This window comes from Chanos chanos, chromosome 9, assembly GCF_902362185.1.
Source record: "Chanos chanos chromosome 9, fChaCha1.1, whole genome shotgun sequence".
Classification (NCBI taxonomy): Eukaryota; Metazoa; Chordata; class Actinopteri; order Gonorynchiformes; family Chanidae; genus Chanos; species Chanos chanos.
Genome location: NC_044503.1, coordinates 4,769,335 through 4,783,707, shown reverse-complemented (window position 1 = coordinate 4,783,707; position 14,373 = coordinate 4,769,335). Strand labels below are relative to the sequence as shown.

General features: G+C 41.5%; 2 protein-coding genes across 2 annotated transcripts in view; both read right to left on the bottom strand.

Annotated features, from left to right (window-relative positions):
* unc13a (unc-13 homolog A (C. elegans)) overlaps positions 1–6,124 on the bottom strand; it is a 47,265-nt gene extending 41,141 nt beyond the window's left edge. The window contains exons 1-3 of the mRNA XM_030784006.1: positions 6,103–6,124; positions 403–432; positions 65–164 (exon numbers count right to left, since the gene is read on the bottom strand). Of these exons, the coding sequence (XP_030639866.1) occupies positions 65–164; positions 403–432; positions 6,103–6,124 (152 nt within the window). The remainder of the gene's footprint in view (positions 1–64; positions 165–402; positions 433–6,102) is intronic.
* A 1,451-nt stretch (positions 6,125–7,575) lies between these two features.
* On the bottom strand, positions 7,576–12,536 carry hmg20b (high mobility group 20B). Its single transcript, XM_030784025.1, has 8 exons — positions 12,424–12,536; positions 11,602–11,823; positions 10,849–10,969; positions 10,524–10,579; positions 10,317–10,383; positions 9,464–9,679; positions 9,143–9,275; positions 7,576–8,608 (listed from the first exon to the last, which is right to left on the bottom strand). Exons 1-8 carry the CDS (start codon positions 12,499–12,501, stop codon positions 8,596–8,598), a joined length of 906 nt encoding a protein of 301 aa, XP_030639885.1. The 5' UTR covers positions 12,502–12,536; the 3' UTR covers positions 7,576–8,595.
* Positions 12,537–14,373: the final 1,837 nt, after the last annotated feature.

Genomic DNA, 14,373 nt, shown 5'->3' with positions numbered 1-14,373 from the left:
ATGAGGAGAAAGAGAGAAAGAGAGAGAGAGACAGAGAAAGAAAGAGAAGAGGAGGTGGACTCACAACATAAAGTCCTGCTCCCAGCATGGCTGATTTCCACGCACGGCGATGGTGGTGCTTTTCACGTTCTGCACTTTCAGCGTCACATAGGTGTTCAGTTTCTCTGTCAGAAATGAACACACAGGTATACACATATACACAGAACACACACACATTCACACACACACACACACACACACACGCACACGCACACGCAGATGGACGCACATTCACAAATATAAATGCACACAAATATACCTTTTGTTACAGTGTTGTCTCGGGGATTAAAATGGTAAATAAATAAATAAATAAATAAATGAGCAGCTGAAGGGGTTTTGTTTTACTGATCTGCGAAGGCTTACCCTGCGGTCCATCAAGCTTGGCTTTTTTCACTGCAATGAAGAAAAAAACAAACAAAAAAAACGGGTCAGCCATGAGAAACAAAACGAGATGGAGAAACGTCAGGATAAAACCATCATCAAGGTCACAGCGTCTTCCTATGATAATTCACAAGCACTGCACATAACCACCACAAGATACAGCAAAACAGAGTTGGGACTTCGTCGGATTCATCTTTCGTACAAACTAAACGAGATCATACTGGATGCTCTGCGTCATATCTGGATACATCTTGGATAGCGTGGAGCGGGTTTGACTGACGTCCAGGGTGGTTGTTTTTCTGTTGCCAGGGATGAGACGAAGTGAACTTGGAAACTTTGCCGTGAGGCCAGTTGGCGTAATTCCCAGATCTCAGAATCAAAGCTAATTTCTACCAACACACATCAATATCCTCTCTGATGATCTCACGGGCAAACACCAGTGGCTGGACTGCACAGGGACCAGTAATTCTCCCAGTTTTATAAGGATACAGAGTGTAAATGGGTCAAAGTGTAAGTTATTTTGTTCTACCACTAGAGAGTCAATTGACCAACATACCCTTATAATACAGTACAGGACCACATTTGAATGTGGAAGCAAGAATTTATGATTTAAGATTGAACCAGACAGGATGGTTATTTTCAGTGTGATGACAGAAAATGTTTTGAGCAGTGTACATAACTGCTCCCCTCCAGAAAGAGTGGGAATCACCACTGTCTTCTTACTTAAAGAATCAGAATGAATCTGGTGGATTGATAAGAAAAGAGGAGTGGTCAAAGAGAAGATCCATACATACACACACACACACACAAATATACATACATACACATGTATGTATATATATATATACATACATACATACACACACATACATACGTACACACACACACACACACACATATATATATATATATATATATACATACACAGAGAGAGAGACAGAGACAGAGACAGAGAAAGAGAAAGAAAGAGGTTTTCTCTTTGGGAAAACTCTGGGAGAGCATCATTCTCCAGTGGAGTTACTTTTTCTTTTCTTTTCTTTTTTTTTTTAAAGCTCTTTTGACGTCTATGAAGCATTAATAATTCATGAGGACCGCGGCGCTGTGGCAGATATTCCCGTGTTAAGGGGGTTAGGCTGGGGCGGAGGCGTGGGAGGCGGGGGGGGGCATTAAAATTCAAAGCTGTCATTTTAATCCCTGCTCTTTCTCCTCTCCTTTCATTTCGCAGAGCTAAAAAAGAGATGGTGGTGTGTCTCCGCGATTCCGGAAACTGCCGCAACGTCCCTAAAAGAGACAAAATTCCCGAGAATGGGGCCGATTAACATTAGACCTGTCACGACTGCTTGGCGGTTTTGACGTTACAGAGAGGTTCTGTGGTGGTCTTTGCATGTGATTGGGTTTCTTTAGTGAAAAAAAAAACAAAAAACACATTACTAAACAGCTCTAACCGGACTCTAAATCTGTTCTGTCCTTTAGAGACTGAAGACTTTCTGGAAAAAAAAAAAAATGTGCAGAAGATTCCAGAACATAACATGTAGTTGTGTGCTGGATTACAATACTGCAGAATCATTCAATGAAGGCCACAGGGCTCTTGAAGTTATAGATAAACACCATCTTGTGCACACTGTGGGTAAAATTAGTCTCCATTCTTTGAGCAATAGAAGCAAAATCACCCAGATGAAGCTTAAGGAGTTTTTTTTTGCTTTCAAGCTCTCTTTTATGAACTCTTTTCAGAAAATAATTATTTTCCAGCAGGCAATTTCGCACTAATGGATCAATTGAGGGGGGGGGGGGGGGGGGGGAATAATAAAAACACTGGAACTGCTAACGCTTACCCTTAAAAAATTCCTAACTTCTGAATTTAATCAACCTTTCTTGGCAGAATCTCTCTTTCCAGTTGACGGTTCTAACACCTCCAACCAAGCAGCTTCCACCTCCAGCCTCCACACTCTTCTCCTGCTTGGAAATTCCTCCCTCTGTCTTTTCTCTGATTCACTCCCTCTCAGCTCCTCTCTGCCATGTGGAGAGTGTGCACGTGTCTCTCTCTCTCTTCTCTCTTCTCTCTCTCTCGCTCCATTAATCTTTCTGTGCAGCAGAGCGGGAGTGGTGAGTGTGAGCGTCCAAACACGAGACTGTAGCCCCACCACTAAAAATAACTATTTCAGGATGACAGAAGAGAATGGAAAGGGGGAGGGGGAGGGGGGGGGGGTAGTGGGATAGAGGTGTGTATGTGTGTGTGTGTGTGTGTGTGTGTGTGTGTGTGTGTGTGTGGGATCGGCACGAGGTTTGTTTTTTTTTTTTTGTATCATGAGGCTGCTAGGTGCCAAGCTAACAGGGACAATGTGAAAGCAATTTGGCTCTGCTGGTAGATCACAATACAAGTGTTTAGCACAATCCGTTTGGAGGAAAATTAGTTAGCAAACTAATTATATGCGGTGGGGTCTGAAACATGGTGGAATGGGCCCACTCTAAGCTAAAAATAACAACGAAGGAGCCTAAGAGGATTCCTTTAAATCCCAAACACATCTGACAGTGCTTCGCGCCCACCAAACGAAACAAGTTCGGTTAAAAAAAAAAAAAAAAGAGTCATTTTCCATAACGAGACGAAATCGGAAGAGATATTTATGATGGAGCATTTTTTTTTCCCCCCGCCGCTAATGATGGAATAAATCGCAACCGTTTTCTGTTTTCAAAAGACAATGAAATCACAACCCTCTTTCAAAAAGAAAAAAAAAAAAAGAAAGGAAAAAAAAAAAAAAAAACGAAAAGAAAGAGGAAGTTCAATTAGACATCTTAATGATAGTAGAGTGAGCCCTGCTGTGAGAAAGAAAATGAGTCATTTACAGATGACAGAGTCATAAAGGAATCATAAAAGAAGAGAGACGGAGAGTTTGAACGATAGACCAACACATCAAGTCTGCGTCTGAGTCACAACGATTTCATTAAAAACCGATATATAAGCGACACGTAAGCGTTAAGACGAGAACTACCGCTCAGACCCCCTTTCTGACTGGTCTGGGCTAATTTGCACTTTCATATTTTTTCAGCTAGAGTTCAATCTAACCCTGATAATGTGATAGCTGGCTAGGTGGAGTTCTATTAGCAACATGGTGGAGAGAATTTGTATCTCGATAAGTCCAGCAGCGGAAGGTTTCAGTCAGGCTGCGTTGTGCTGAGGATGCAATCCAAAATACGTGCTTTGAAAAGCATCTATGTTCAATGCAAAATAGGACCATCAATATTAATGAACGTTTGTGAACAAAGAGTGTAATTACAATTTGCAATTAGACAGGGTTAAATCACTCATTCTAATGACTTCATTTACTCACTACAATCACTCACAGTTTGGATTGAGGTTAGTTTTGAATAGAATTCAAGTTCAGCATTGGAACTGGACGATGCTGGCCTTTTTAAGGGGCTTGTAACAATGTAATACATAACAACCACTGTGTTAATTACGCGTTAATTACATGCTTACGCATGCATTTTGCTCTGTTTAAAAACACAACGGTAAACAGTGATTCTGAGCGACACGTAATATACTTTTCGAAAGGTAACTGACAGTGAGCTGACGCTGTGCAGTGTCTCAGAAACATTCTTAAGATCTTTCTAGAATGTACCAATCCTCGTCCATCGCAGTGGGCATGTGAACAACATCATTTAAAGACATTCCCTTTGCTCATTCTTTGCATTCTCAGTCTTCTCTGTCCACTCTTATGTGATTCTGGAGGTCACTTGTCCATGGTTCTTTCAGAAAACAAACAAACAAACAAACAAACAACAACAACAAACCTAAAACAAAACAAAACAAAACAAAACAAACCCCCCCCCCAAAAAATATAGGCAGCTTTAACAAGCTTCCGAGTCGAAAGCCTGTCAGTTTATTCCCTGAGGGTGCCTGGGTGGAAAGACACTGACAAGACTGCCAGAAATCTGGAAAGAAAATGAGATTAAAAAAAAAAAAAAAAGGCAAACGAGGAGGATACAGATTGTAGTTGATTTGCAAGCTCATTACCAAAAAAGGAGAAAAAAGAGAAGGATGGATAGACAAGGCAACAGAAGGGTAGTGTGTGTTTTTTTTTTTTTTTTTAATTTTTATTTATTTATTTATTTATTTTTTGTAAAAAACAGACCAGAGACCCCTCTTTACATCTGTGCAGGTTATTGAAAGCAACTGCCAGGAATCTGTCTGGTTTTGATGCACACCCACACACCCAATGTCACTTTTGGACGCTGGAGGTGGAAATTCTCTGACTATTTAATTACAAAGCAATGGTGGACATGTTATGGTGGAGAGCTGACTGTGTGGGCGAGCGTTCGGGAAACGCTGCCAACCCTGTCGCATGGAATTCTGGACAATTTTCAGCCCTTAAGTTTTCGGGGGAAACGGAGCAATATGAGTGTGAATTAGTTGTGAAATTCCCCCTTTGGCATAACTCACTCACTCGCAGGTCAATAGGGCACTGTAACATCGCTGTATTGATTTTTTCCCTCTGCCCACTAACTCTTGATGTATTGTCGGTCGGCTGTATTTTGTCTGGACTCAACAAATTCCCTGAGGCAGACTTCATTCTCAGAACTGTCGGTTACTTCGAAACATATATCATCATCAAACAAAACGCACTTTGACTATAAGAAATGGAAATAAACCTTGCACGCTTCATATTGTCTCGTGGGGCCTTTTTGGCTCATCTGAAGTTCCAGTGGACTCAGTGAATTCGCGCGTGTTACAAAAACGACCCTAAACGCGCATTTGTTCGTTTTAAGTTCACTTCAGTTTAGGGGGTTAACGGTCAATAAACCAAGAAGTACGGGTCGAAACGAACAGTGCTGAGTATTCTCCAGCAATCAAACGCGCTCCAGACTCAAAATGGAAATCGAAGAACACGGACACACACACATACACACACACACACACACACACAAGCTTGATCTTCGTTAAACAGCCTTTGACGAATGATTCGACAAATCCGCTTTTTTGGAATGAGAAAGTTGTACATATGGACGTGGAGACGTGACATGTGCGTTTTTTTTTATAACAAAAATCAAACAGCGTGCACTTTGAGCCTTTTGAATGTGTTCTCCGAACACACCCAACTGCTCGTGGTACACACACATACTCGTTGCAAGCGTCCATCACACTGTTAAGCTGCTATTATTTGGAATCTGTTCAAGAGGTAAGATATGGTAAATTGTCATTTCTGGCATTAACAGTCCATCATAAAGCCATATTTCGCTTAACAAACTAACCATGGAGGGTAAAAAGGTGTCATGGCATTTGCCTACTCTTTTCAGCAAAATTTCAGCATGACAGTTCTTGCAGTATTGAGTTAATTCAGCGAAAATAAATTAGTAACAGGTTTCATCCATTTAAATGCCACGAACGAGTAAAACAAAGCAAACAGCTTAACGGAAACTGCTCCATTTCCTTTAAAAAGACGCTGGTGGTAACGGTGCTGGTAGAAGTACAGAGAATATATTCGAAATGGATTGTACAGGCTTTTAAATAATGTGTTTTCGTTTCGCAAGCGGAATAAACGTGCGATATCTCTTAACCGCACGATCAGCGAATACCGGTCAAACTAGAAACACGGAGTAAATGACCAACAGCTGGCTATTACGAGGGGCACATCCCCCCGCTCCTCAATACTCTCCTCTTCGCCGATTGAATGAATTCGTTCTTACCTCCAACACAGAGAAGTGACATTTCTTCTTCTAGATATGAACTCTGCCAGAGGTCTTCGGCCAGCGGATTGTCCCTTCAGTATTAAAACAGAAATTTGAAATAAAATGATTTGTAAAAAAAAAAAAGCCAAACTGTACAGTGACCAACCCCACTGTTTTATATGTCAAAAATGAACTAAGTAGGTCGATATAAAAATAATTACTTTAAATATCTTTCGCCAGTTGCAGTAGATGTTTAGTCAAGTCTGCCTTCTTTTCGTCCAAATCACTGTCACTCCGTAAATGTGAGTATTTTTTGCTGCCTTCTCAGCTTCTCAGAACCCGACGCTCAGCCATCTTGTTCAGCACCGCAGTCGTGAGGACAGCTACGAGTGTGACGTCACTGGCCAAGCTCAACACCCTGGCGATGCACATGACTATCACCGGGGTCCTTCCCACTTTGTTAACCCCGCATAACCTGGTCACGCCGCGTATCTCTTCCACTTAAACAACCACAAAACTTTGAAACGAACACCTGTGTATTATTATTATTATTTCCCCTTTCCAGTCGCAGCTTTAATACAAAGGCTATTTAGTCCAGTGTTGACCAGAACTGTGAAATATCGGAGTGGGTCAATGGCGCTAAATTATTTACTTTCTTTTTTCTCAGTGTTACATACTCTATGTTTTTAGTAAATAAATAGTCCAAAAGCCATCGACTCCTTACATTTTATTGAACAGCGCCCCCCCCCCCCCTTTACATATTAATACAAGCCTGAGCGTAATGTTGCGCGGTTACGGAACTGGATACTTTTCCAGACGAATTCCTGTTGTGAACCTCACGGAATGCGCTGAATGCTCTCCCTCCCTTATGAGTAGAAATGATGTAGGCCCAGCCTAGTCATAGCCTAGCTAGTTTATACGACTCAGGGTGTAACAAAAGGGCAAGTCTCTGGTAATTAACTCTGGTACTTTTAGAGTGTTCTGCCCTGCTGGTTCCCTCCACCCTCGCCCTCTATAATTAGAGATGTACTGCGTGCATCCTGAAAGCTACGTGGTCAGTGGAAAAACAGAACCCAGCGTGATTTTGTAACTCAAGGGCCATGGCTTATCAGCACTCATGTAGCGAAAGTTCCCGTACAATTTTTATTACAGATTAGACGAAATTAATAAATCAAAGCTTGTGTGAAAAAGTTGCATTTGAGGAAACACGCCCCGGGTACGAATGGGAGGCACTGGGTCACTGAAAGCGGCGGTTGCCGTTTTCAGACTGCTACAGCTTTTCTAATGCAACGACGCCATCTGCTGGAAGACCAAAGCAAATACAATGCTCCTTTCCTTCGACTACTTGATCCCACAAACTATATCTGTGTGAAGTTTCACAGTAAAGTATTATGAATCAGGTGAACGCGTTCCTCGTTTAAAGACACATCTTTAAAAACACACACACACACACACACACACAATAGAAGACGAACTGAGTGGACGCATGAATAAAAGCTCAATATTTATTTAATGTGACATTAAAAACTGAAAGCAAAGATCATTACACCCTCTGCAAACATACAAACCTCTGACACACAACAAACAAACAAACAAAAAAAACAATTTTAATTCGTGTATTCTCACAAATAAGATTATGAATTCCTCTATAAATACCTATTTCCATCCAGGGTCAGGCACTGATGTGTGCCCATCTCTGACCCCGCCAAAATGCCACAGACCCAAGTTAAAACAGTCCAGATTCCAATAGTGTAAAAATTGTACAGTAAAAGAATTCTCTCAAAGCAAGTAGCAGCTTGCCGTCTGTTCCAGAGTAGCAGTTTATTTGTAAACATCTTTAGGGAATGACAGATGGAAAAGGCTATCGCAAATTAGTAAATATAACAAAAAAAAAGTAAAATAAAAATCTTAACTACATGTTTTTGATGCCAAAATAATTGGCACAGGGTGTGACTGTAATACTGTACAATCCTAGTCAGGATGGAAATTAATTCATCATTTTTTTTTTTTTTTTTTAATTCATTAATGTTCAGTCTTGCTGTTTTATCAAGACTGGTTTCTTGTACCTGAAAAGGAGAGCTCAACTCACCTACGAATAAAAAAATATTACACATATTTACTGAGTGTTGTTTTCACCACAATTATCTGGAAGATACACAAGCATGCGATTCATGCTCCTTTAATGTTTCCAGTGATGAGGCTAATGCTAACCAAACGCTACAGAACTGACCCAGACAATACAAAAAAAAAAAACCAAGAAAAAACCTGTAGCTAGCTAACACCACTCACAGGAAACCATGTGAAACCGAGTAGAAAAGCGGATCTTGACTGGTCCCGTCCCTGTATCAGAGAAGGGATCCATGCCCTGGTAGCACCACCATAAGCCGTCGTGAAGGCCAGGAAGGGGTTAAAACCCTTCCGGGCCGGTGCGTCTCTGTGTCTGGAGAGGATGATGATGCTGAAGATGAAGAAGATGATGATGATGACGATGATGGTGTCCACATGTCACACTCACAGCTTGTCACTGAGGGGAGACACATCAGGGAGTTATAGGCAACACACTAAAACAGACCTCAGCTGTGGCTTGGTCGCTCATAAACGTATGTGTTATGATATATGTAACTCTTGTTTTTACTCTCGTTCGACTGAGGAATGGTGAATTTATGTGAACAACTATCTAAACTATACAGCATATACTATATCATTATTCTTAATATTGTTGTTGTTGTTGTTGTTGTCATAGTTCTTATTTCTTCAGCATAATCCCGGTGTTTACAATGGTCTTTCTAGTCTGCTAAGTTACAGCGTGGCTCTGAGGAATTTAGCCGGTTATTTCTTTACATAAAAATAGAAAAGGAGGTTTTCCAGGCGTGGGAATTAAAACGACTGCGGGCGTAAACCGGCAACCAAATATTTTCACTCAGCGCGTGTTCCAAGCGCACACCCTTTACAGCTAAACAAACACCCGGACAGCCATTCATCAGTGTCATTCCACACACGCGGGTTTGAGGCATCGACTCTCATACTAGAACGCGATCGGAGCTGGCCCGTCAGTCACCTGTCAAAGTGGGCCAGGACCTCCTGCAGTTTGTGCACCAAGGCCCGGTGTTCATTGGGGCTGCTCTCCAAGGTACTGCTCAGTCGACTCAGGTAAGCGTCCAGGTTCCCGATAGAGGGAGTCTCCCCGGTGCCTAAACAGAGGAATGGACAGATTATATGATTATATCCACTAGTACACACCCAAAATGTAATTACACTAGCAGAGACGTTACAGAGACCAAAAATAAAAACTATGGGATATGCGTTTCCGTGAATAAAGTGGATAAGAGACAAGCAGACAAAGCAACAAGAAGGGATTTTTTTAAGGGGTAATACAGACCAGGGAGGGCCACAGAGGCCAGGCTGCTGACAAGGGTCTGCTTAATGGACAGCAGGTGGCGCTGCAGAGCCTGGACGCGGAGTTCGTCCTGACCCAGTTCGGCCTCCAGACGCTCCTTGGCGCTGTACATGTCTGCTATGTGCTTCTGCAAAACAGCGTTCTGTTCCTCGAACTCCACGTTCGCTTTACGTAGCCGTCGCAACTCCGCCTCCCGTGCTGCAAAACGTTTTACGTAACGGGACGCGGAAAAAGACAGCAGTCAGTCACTCTTCTCATTTATCAAATGTTTCTGTCTAAAAGAGCCGGGGGGATGGATACAGCGTAAGACTATCCCTTTAACAGTCGGACGTCAGCCTGGCGTAATGTCATTTGGTGTAAAGTACGAGATTAACCGTCGCATGTCAGCCTGGAAAAATGTGCTTTGGCATAAATTACACAGGCTTAAAGTCATGTGTCAGATTGGAAGAATGTCATTTAGTGTTAAGTATGACATTAACTGTCAGGCATCAGCCTTGGGAAATGTCCTTTGGTGTAAACCCGCAGGTTAATAGTTCGCTACGTGAATACAGGGACTGTCGAATCAAGTGATCATCACAAACATGAGCTAGTTTCCAAAAATCAATCAAAAAGAGAACTATAAAAAAAATATCAAATACATATCAAAAACACCAATTAAATATTTTGGACCATTTACTTGAGCTAAGCTAATCACACTGTAATAATTTACAAGAATTCACTTCATCAGCATTGACAGGTGTGTGTAAATATTCTAACTGGTCTGCTGAGAGACCAGAACACTATTCAGCTGTTGTTTCAATAATGGACAGTATTTTTAGTCTCTCCTCTCTCTCACCTTTGTTCTGGTCCAAGAACTCCTCTGTGAAAATGGGGACGTCAAACCTGTTCGAAAGGTCCGAACCCTGAGGAGCAGGGCGGAGAGAAGGGTGTTAGATAAATCACGAAAATGTCTGTGACGTAATTAGCGTCTGTTTGGGTGTTACAGACCTCTGGCAAAGACTTTCTCTCATTTAAGACGAGAAAAAAAAAATAATGCGTTTACCTTCAGGGCTGCCGCTCCAGAATTATTAGCACTGATAATGACTGATGCCAGCTCCTCTGCAAAGACAACAAACAAACAAACAAACAAAAAAACCCAAACATCTGTAGTCTGTGTACATTAATGAATTAATAATCACGACATGAATAAAAGTAGGACGCAGAATCAAAGGCATAAGGGAAAAGAAAGACAAACAAACAGGTCCACATCATACACTGCAAACATAAACATAATAAAAAAAATTGATTAGGAGGAATCGTATAAATATAATCGTAGACCTCAGAAAACAGACAGTGGGTGGTAAAAAAGAGAGGTGTTTTCTGCTCACCTTTCTTGATTCTCTTGTCCTGGACTTTGGCTGTGGTGATCTGGTAAGCCTCGCTCTGCTGGTACTCCTTCAGCTCCCGGGCATACTGCACCTTTTCTCTCTCCGCCTCGTCCAGATACCGCTACACGCCGACCATTATTCACAATGAGCAGAGAGAGAGAGAGAGAGACAGGGAGAGAGAGAGAGAGAGAGAGAGAGAGAGAGAGAGATATGCAACTTATTAAAAACACTGCTGGACACACCATTCACTACTGACACTGAACAGAGAGAGAGATGGGGAAATACACACATCAGATAAAAACCACTACACACCAATCAGTATTCCCAATAAACACAAAGACAGAGAAAAATATATACACAATGCTACAATATACAATGCTGATATATATATATACACACACACATATACACATACATACATACACACACATATATTTGATGCAATGCTTTTATTTATCTATTTTCTATCTTAATAACCATCACTTGAGACAGCAGTTGTTGCCATGGCTACAGCCATTCTTTGGGCATTAACAGTTTTATTCTGCATACACAGAGTAATATATTTAAGTATAAGTCAATTCAAGCAGCTCTGTTTTTAACTGCTGATTCACAACCAAAACACATCTCCTTCAGTTTGCCTTTATAGTGAATACACATTGTGTTGATTTCTATCAGCTAAATAAAAAAAAAAAACCCCACTGGGCTCCCTCTCTGTCCAATCATGTCCAGCGAAATTTAAAAAAAAAAAAGTACCTGCTTGTCGTGAGGGGCCAGCCTGCTCCACTCCGCGCCCAGTCTCTTGGTAATCTCCGGGAAAGGCAGGTCGGGGTGTAGAGCGCGGATCTGTTCTCTCCGCTCGTTCAGGAAGCGGACGTAGCCCGTCACCGGCGCCTTCGGACCGTTGGGCAACACCTTCTTTCTCTTCTTCCCTTTCGGCCACCCTCGTTTTTTCACCGGCTGTATGGCGAGTGTGCTCTGTGTGTGTTGGGGGGCGGGGGGGGGGGGGGATTAAAAAAAAAAAAGTCAAATACAACTCAATTCACATACAACTCTCTCTCTCCCCCACCTCTCCACACATACACGTTTACTGATGCGCGAGATTCAGATATCAGAATGAAAACCCCAATGACGGTTAAGTACAACCCAGATACAGTGGGCTAAAAGGCTATTGGTCGGATATCACAGTGTGGCTGGAGGTGGATTCAAACCGAGATGCTTAATGTACAAACATGTGGTGTTGGGGATCAGTGGGAAATTTGTGGACTGTACACAGATCTCCTCTGGGAAACTCTGACATCAAGACATTGTTTGAAATGTTGCATTTTCTGGACAATCGATGGATGCACATACGAGAAAAAAATTGAAATCTGGTCTTTCAAACGTCAGCCACCACGAATAACTTACAAATCATCCAAATGATCTAAGTCACCCATAATGTGAAGAACACACCTCCGGGCTCAACACGGACGGACTGAGAGAAGGATGGGTTTTTTAACTTCAACGAATGTACACATCCTGATAATCACTTTAAGATATGGATCGCCTTTTCTCTGTCAAAAAAACGTTGTTCTTTACCTCATCTTGGGTGGCGTCGGAGGGGTGACCACTCCTCTGCGTGGGAACATCACTCTGTTCTTGTTTCACACCTCCCATTACATGGATCAGGGTATTTTTTTTTGTTTTGTTTTTTTTTTATAACTGAAAGAAAGGAATGACACAATTTCCGACGTCAGAAGCAACGGGAACGAGACAGTACACAAGCTCCGTGACACAACTGTCAGAAACACACAAATTAAGCTTACACTTAAAAAAAAATCACTATGAACACACAAATCTGCACAATATTAAGTTGTGCACCTGCGATGTCCGAGTGTTCAAAAGATAATAAAACTCTCGCTCTCACGTTCGCCGTCAAAAAGCTAATATTAGCATTAATGCATTAACTAGCCAGGCAGGCTACTCAACGATGTTCGATGTGTAGAAAAGATATGCAAATTGCTAGTCGATTGGCTTCCACAATAACCACGCTACAATCGTTCCTTACGTTCATTCCCGTGAAAAACATTTTTGTTTGATTGCTTTGTAAAGTTAAAAAAATGCACAGATTAGTTATTTACTTTCAGTATTTTTACTTACCACGGAACTATATGTTCCTTGTTTAAAGTCCGACGTCTCACGTCTCAACCTAACCTAAACACAGCAGTAGATTATGATTGGACAGATTGCCAGGATAGGTGGACCCAAACAGACGCGCAGAAGCCGTTCAGCTCCCGGTCGCATAAGAGGCGGGGCTTACCACCAATTACACTATTTCGATTGGATCATACTGGAGCTGTTTTGATTGGGCCGTTACCTGCCGCTAGAAGCATACAGTGATGCTAGGCTTTACTTCAATGTCGCCAATCGTGCGGAGCAATTTATCAGTTAAAAGTTTGGTTTGGCGCATTTAATGGCAATGATTTGGTCATTTGACGAGCTCACCTCCATCAAAACGCCTTAAGGAGTGAGAAAATACTTATTGGCTTTGCTAGTTATAGCAGCCACTGGGCAAGGCTAAGATCAAGTATGTGTTGTTAGTCACTTTTCCCTCTTCAATGAGTTGCCTGTACACATCTAGCCGTCTCCCTATAAACATAGCCCAGGCTTCCAAATGAAAAACATAATATCTGGCATTTGTGGCTGGGTTCTTATATGGTTTGGATTAGTGGGCTGGTTGCACAATAAATTCCTCCATGGCTTGATAAATTGATTGACTGATCACTTTTCTGTATAAGTAATTTCTTGCTGTAAATGAAAATCTGCTTTCTCTTGTCCAGCAGGTGTCATTGCAATTAAACTCCTCCACATGTACCAGTTAGGTTCAGATATGAAGGACAGACCAACAGCCTACTTAGAATATTGTTGTAGGAATGTTGCTGTGACAATCTAAATGTTACATAGTAACTTGTAGATAACAAACGTGACACAAAACACTGGTAGCCATAGTAACCAGCATGACAGGTACATTCAAATGTTACCAATTTGATTCAAGAGTTCTATCCAGTCTGATTTTTTTTTTTTTTAATGAAAAACTCTCTTAAAAAACCTTTCTACTGAAATCTTTCCACTGTTCCTTCACTCTCATTATAGTCAAAATGAGATAACATCCCTTGGCCTGTTGCTGGCCTGATAATTTTCCATAACCTCCTTCTACACGAGCAGGAAAAGACAGGCTTTGAGACAGATGTCCTTAATTAATGTGGAAAATATTCATATTTCCTGTCAGTCACACTCTCTTTGGTCTGATCACAACAATCCATGTTCCCCTACCATATCAATAAGCGTGTTAATTTAGACTACTGGTGAAAAAGGCAGACATAAAATGCCACACCAGAGAGAAGTTATTAGTCCACTGGTGGACAGGCCTCCTGTCTGTCGCAGTTTTTAATCTCGAGACAGTCCTCAACACCGTCAGAATTACTCGGCTGTCATTGTGAATGTAGTATCTTAATTGTTATTTTTTCATTTATGTGAAATTAACAACAT

Bases quoted from the DNA above. Each gene is read 5' to 3' on its own strand.
- hmg20b (XM_030784025.1), bottom strand. From the start codon at position 12,501: ATGGGAGGTGTGAAACAAGAACAGAGTGATGTTCCCACGCAGAGGAGT. The intron at 10,970-11,601 runs GTACTTTTTTTT...GTCGGCGTGTAG, and splicing joins TGGCCCCTCACGACAAGCAG to CGGTATCTGGACGAGGCGGA. The intron at 9,276-9,463 runs GTCTGTATTACC...TCCTCTGTTTAG, and splicing joins GGCCTCTGTGGCCCTCCCTG to GCACCGGGGAGACTCCCTCT.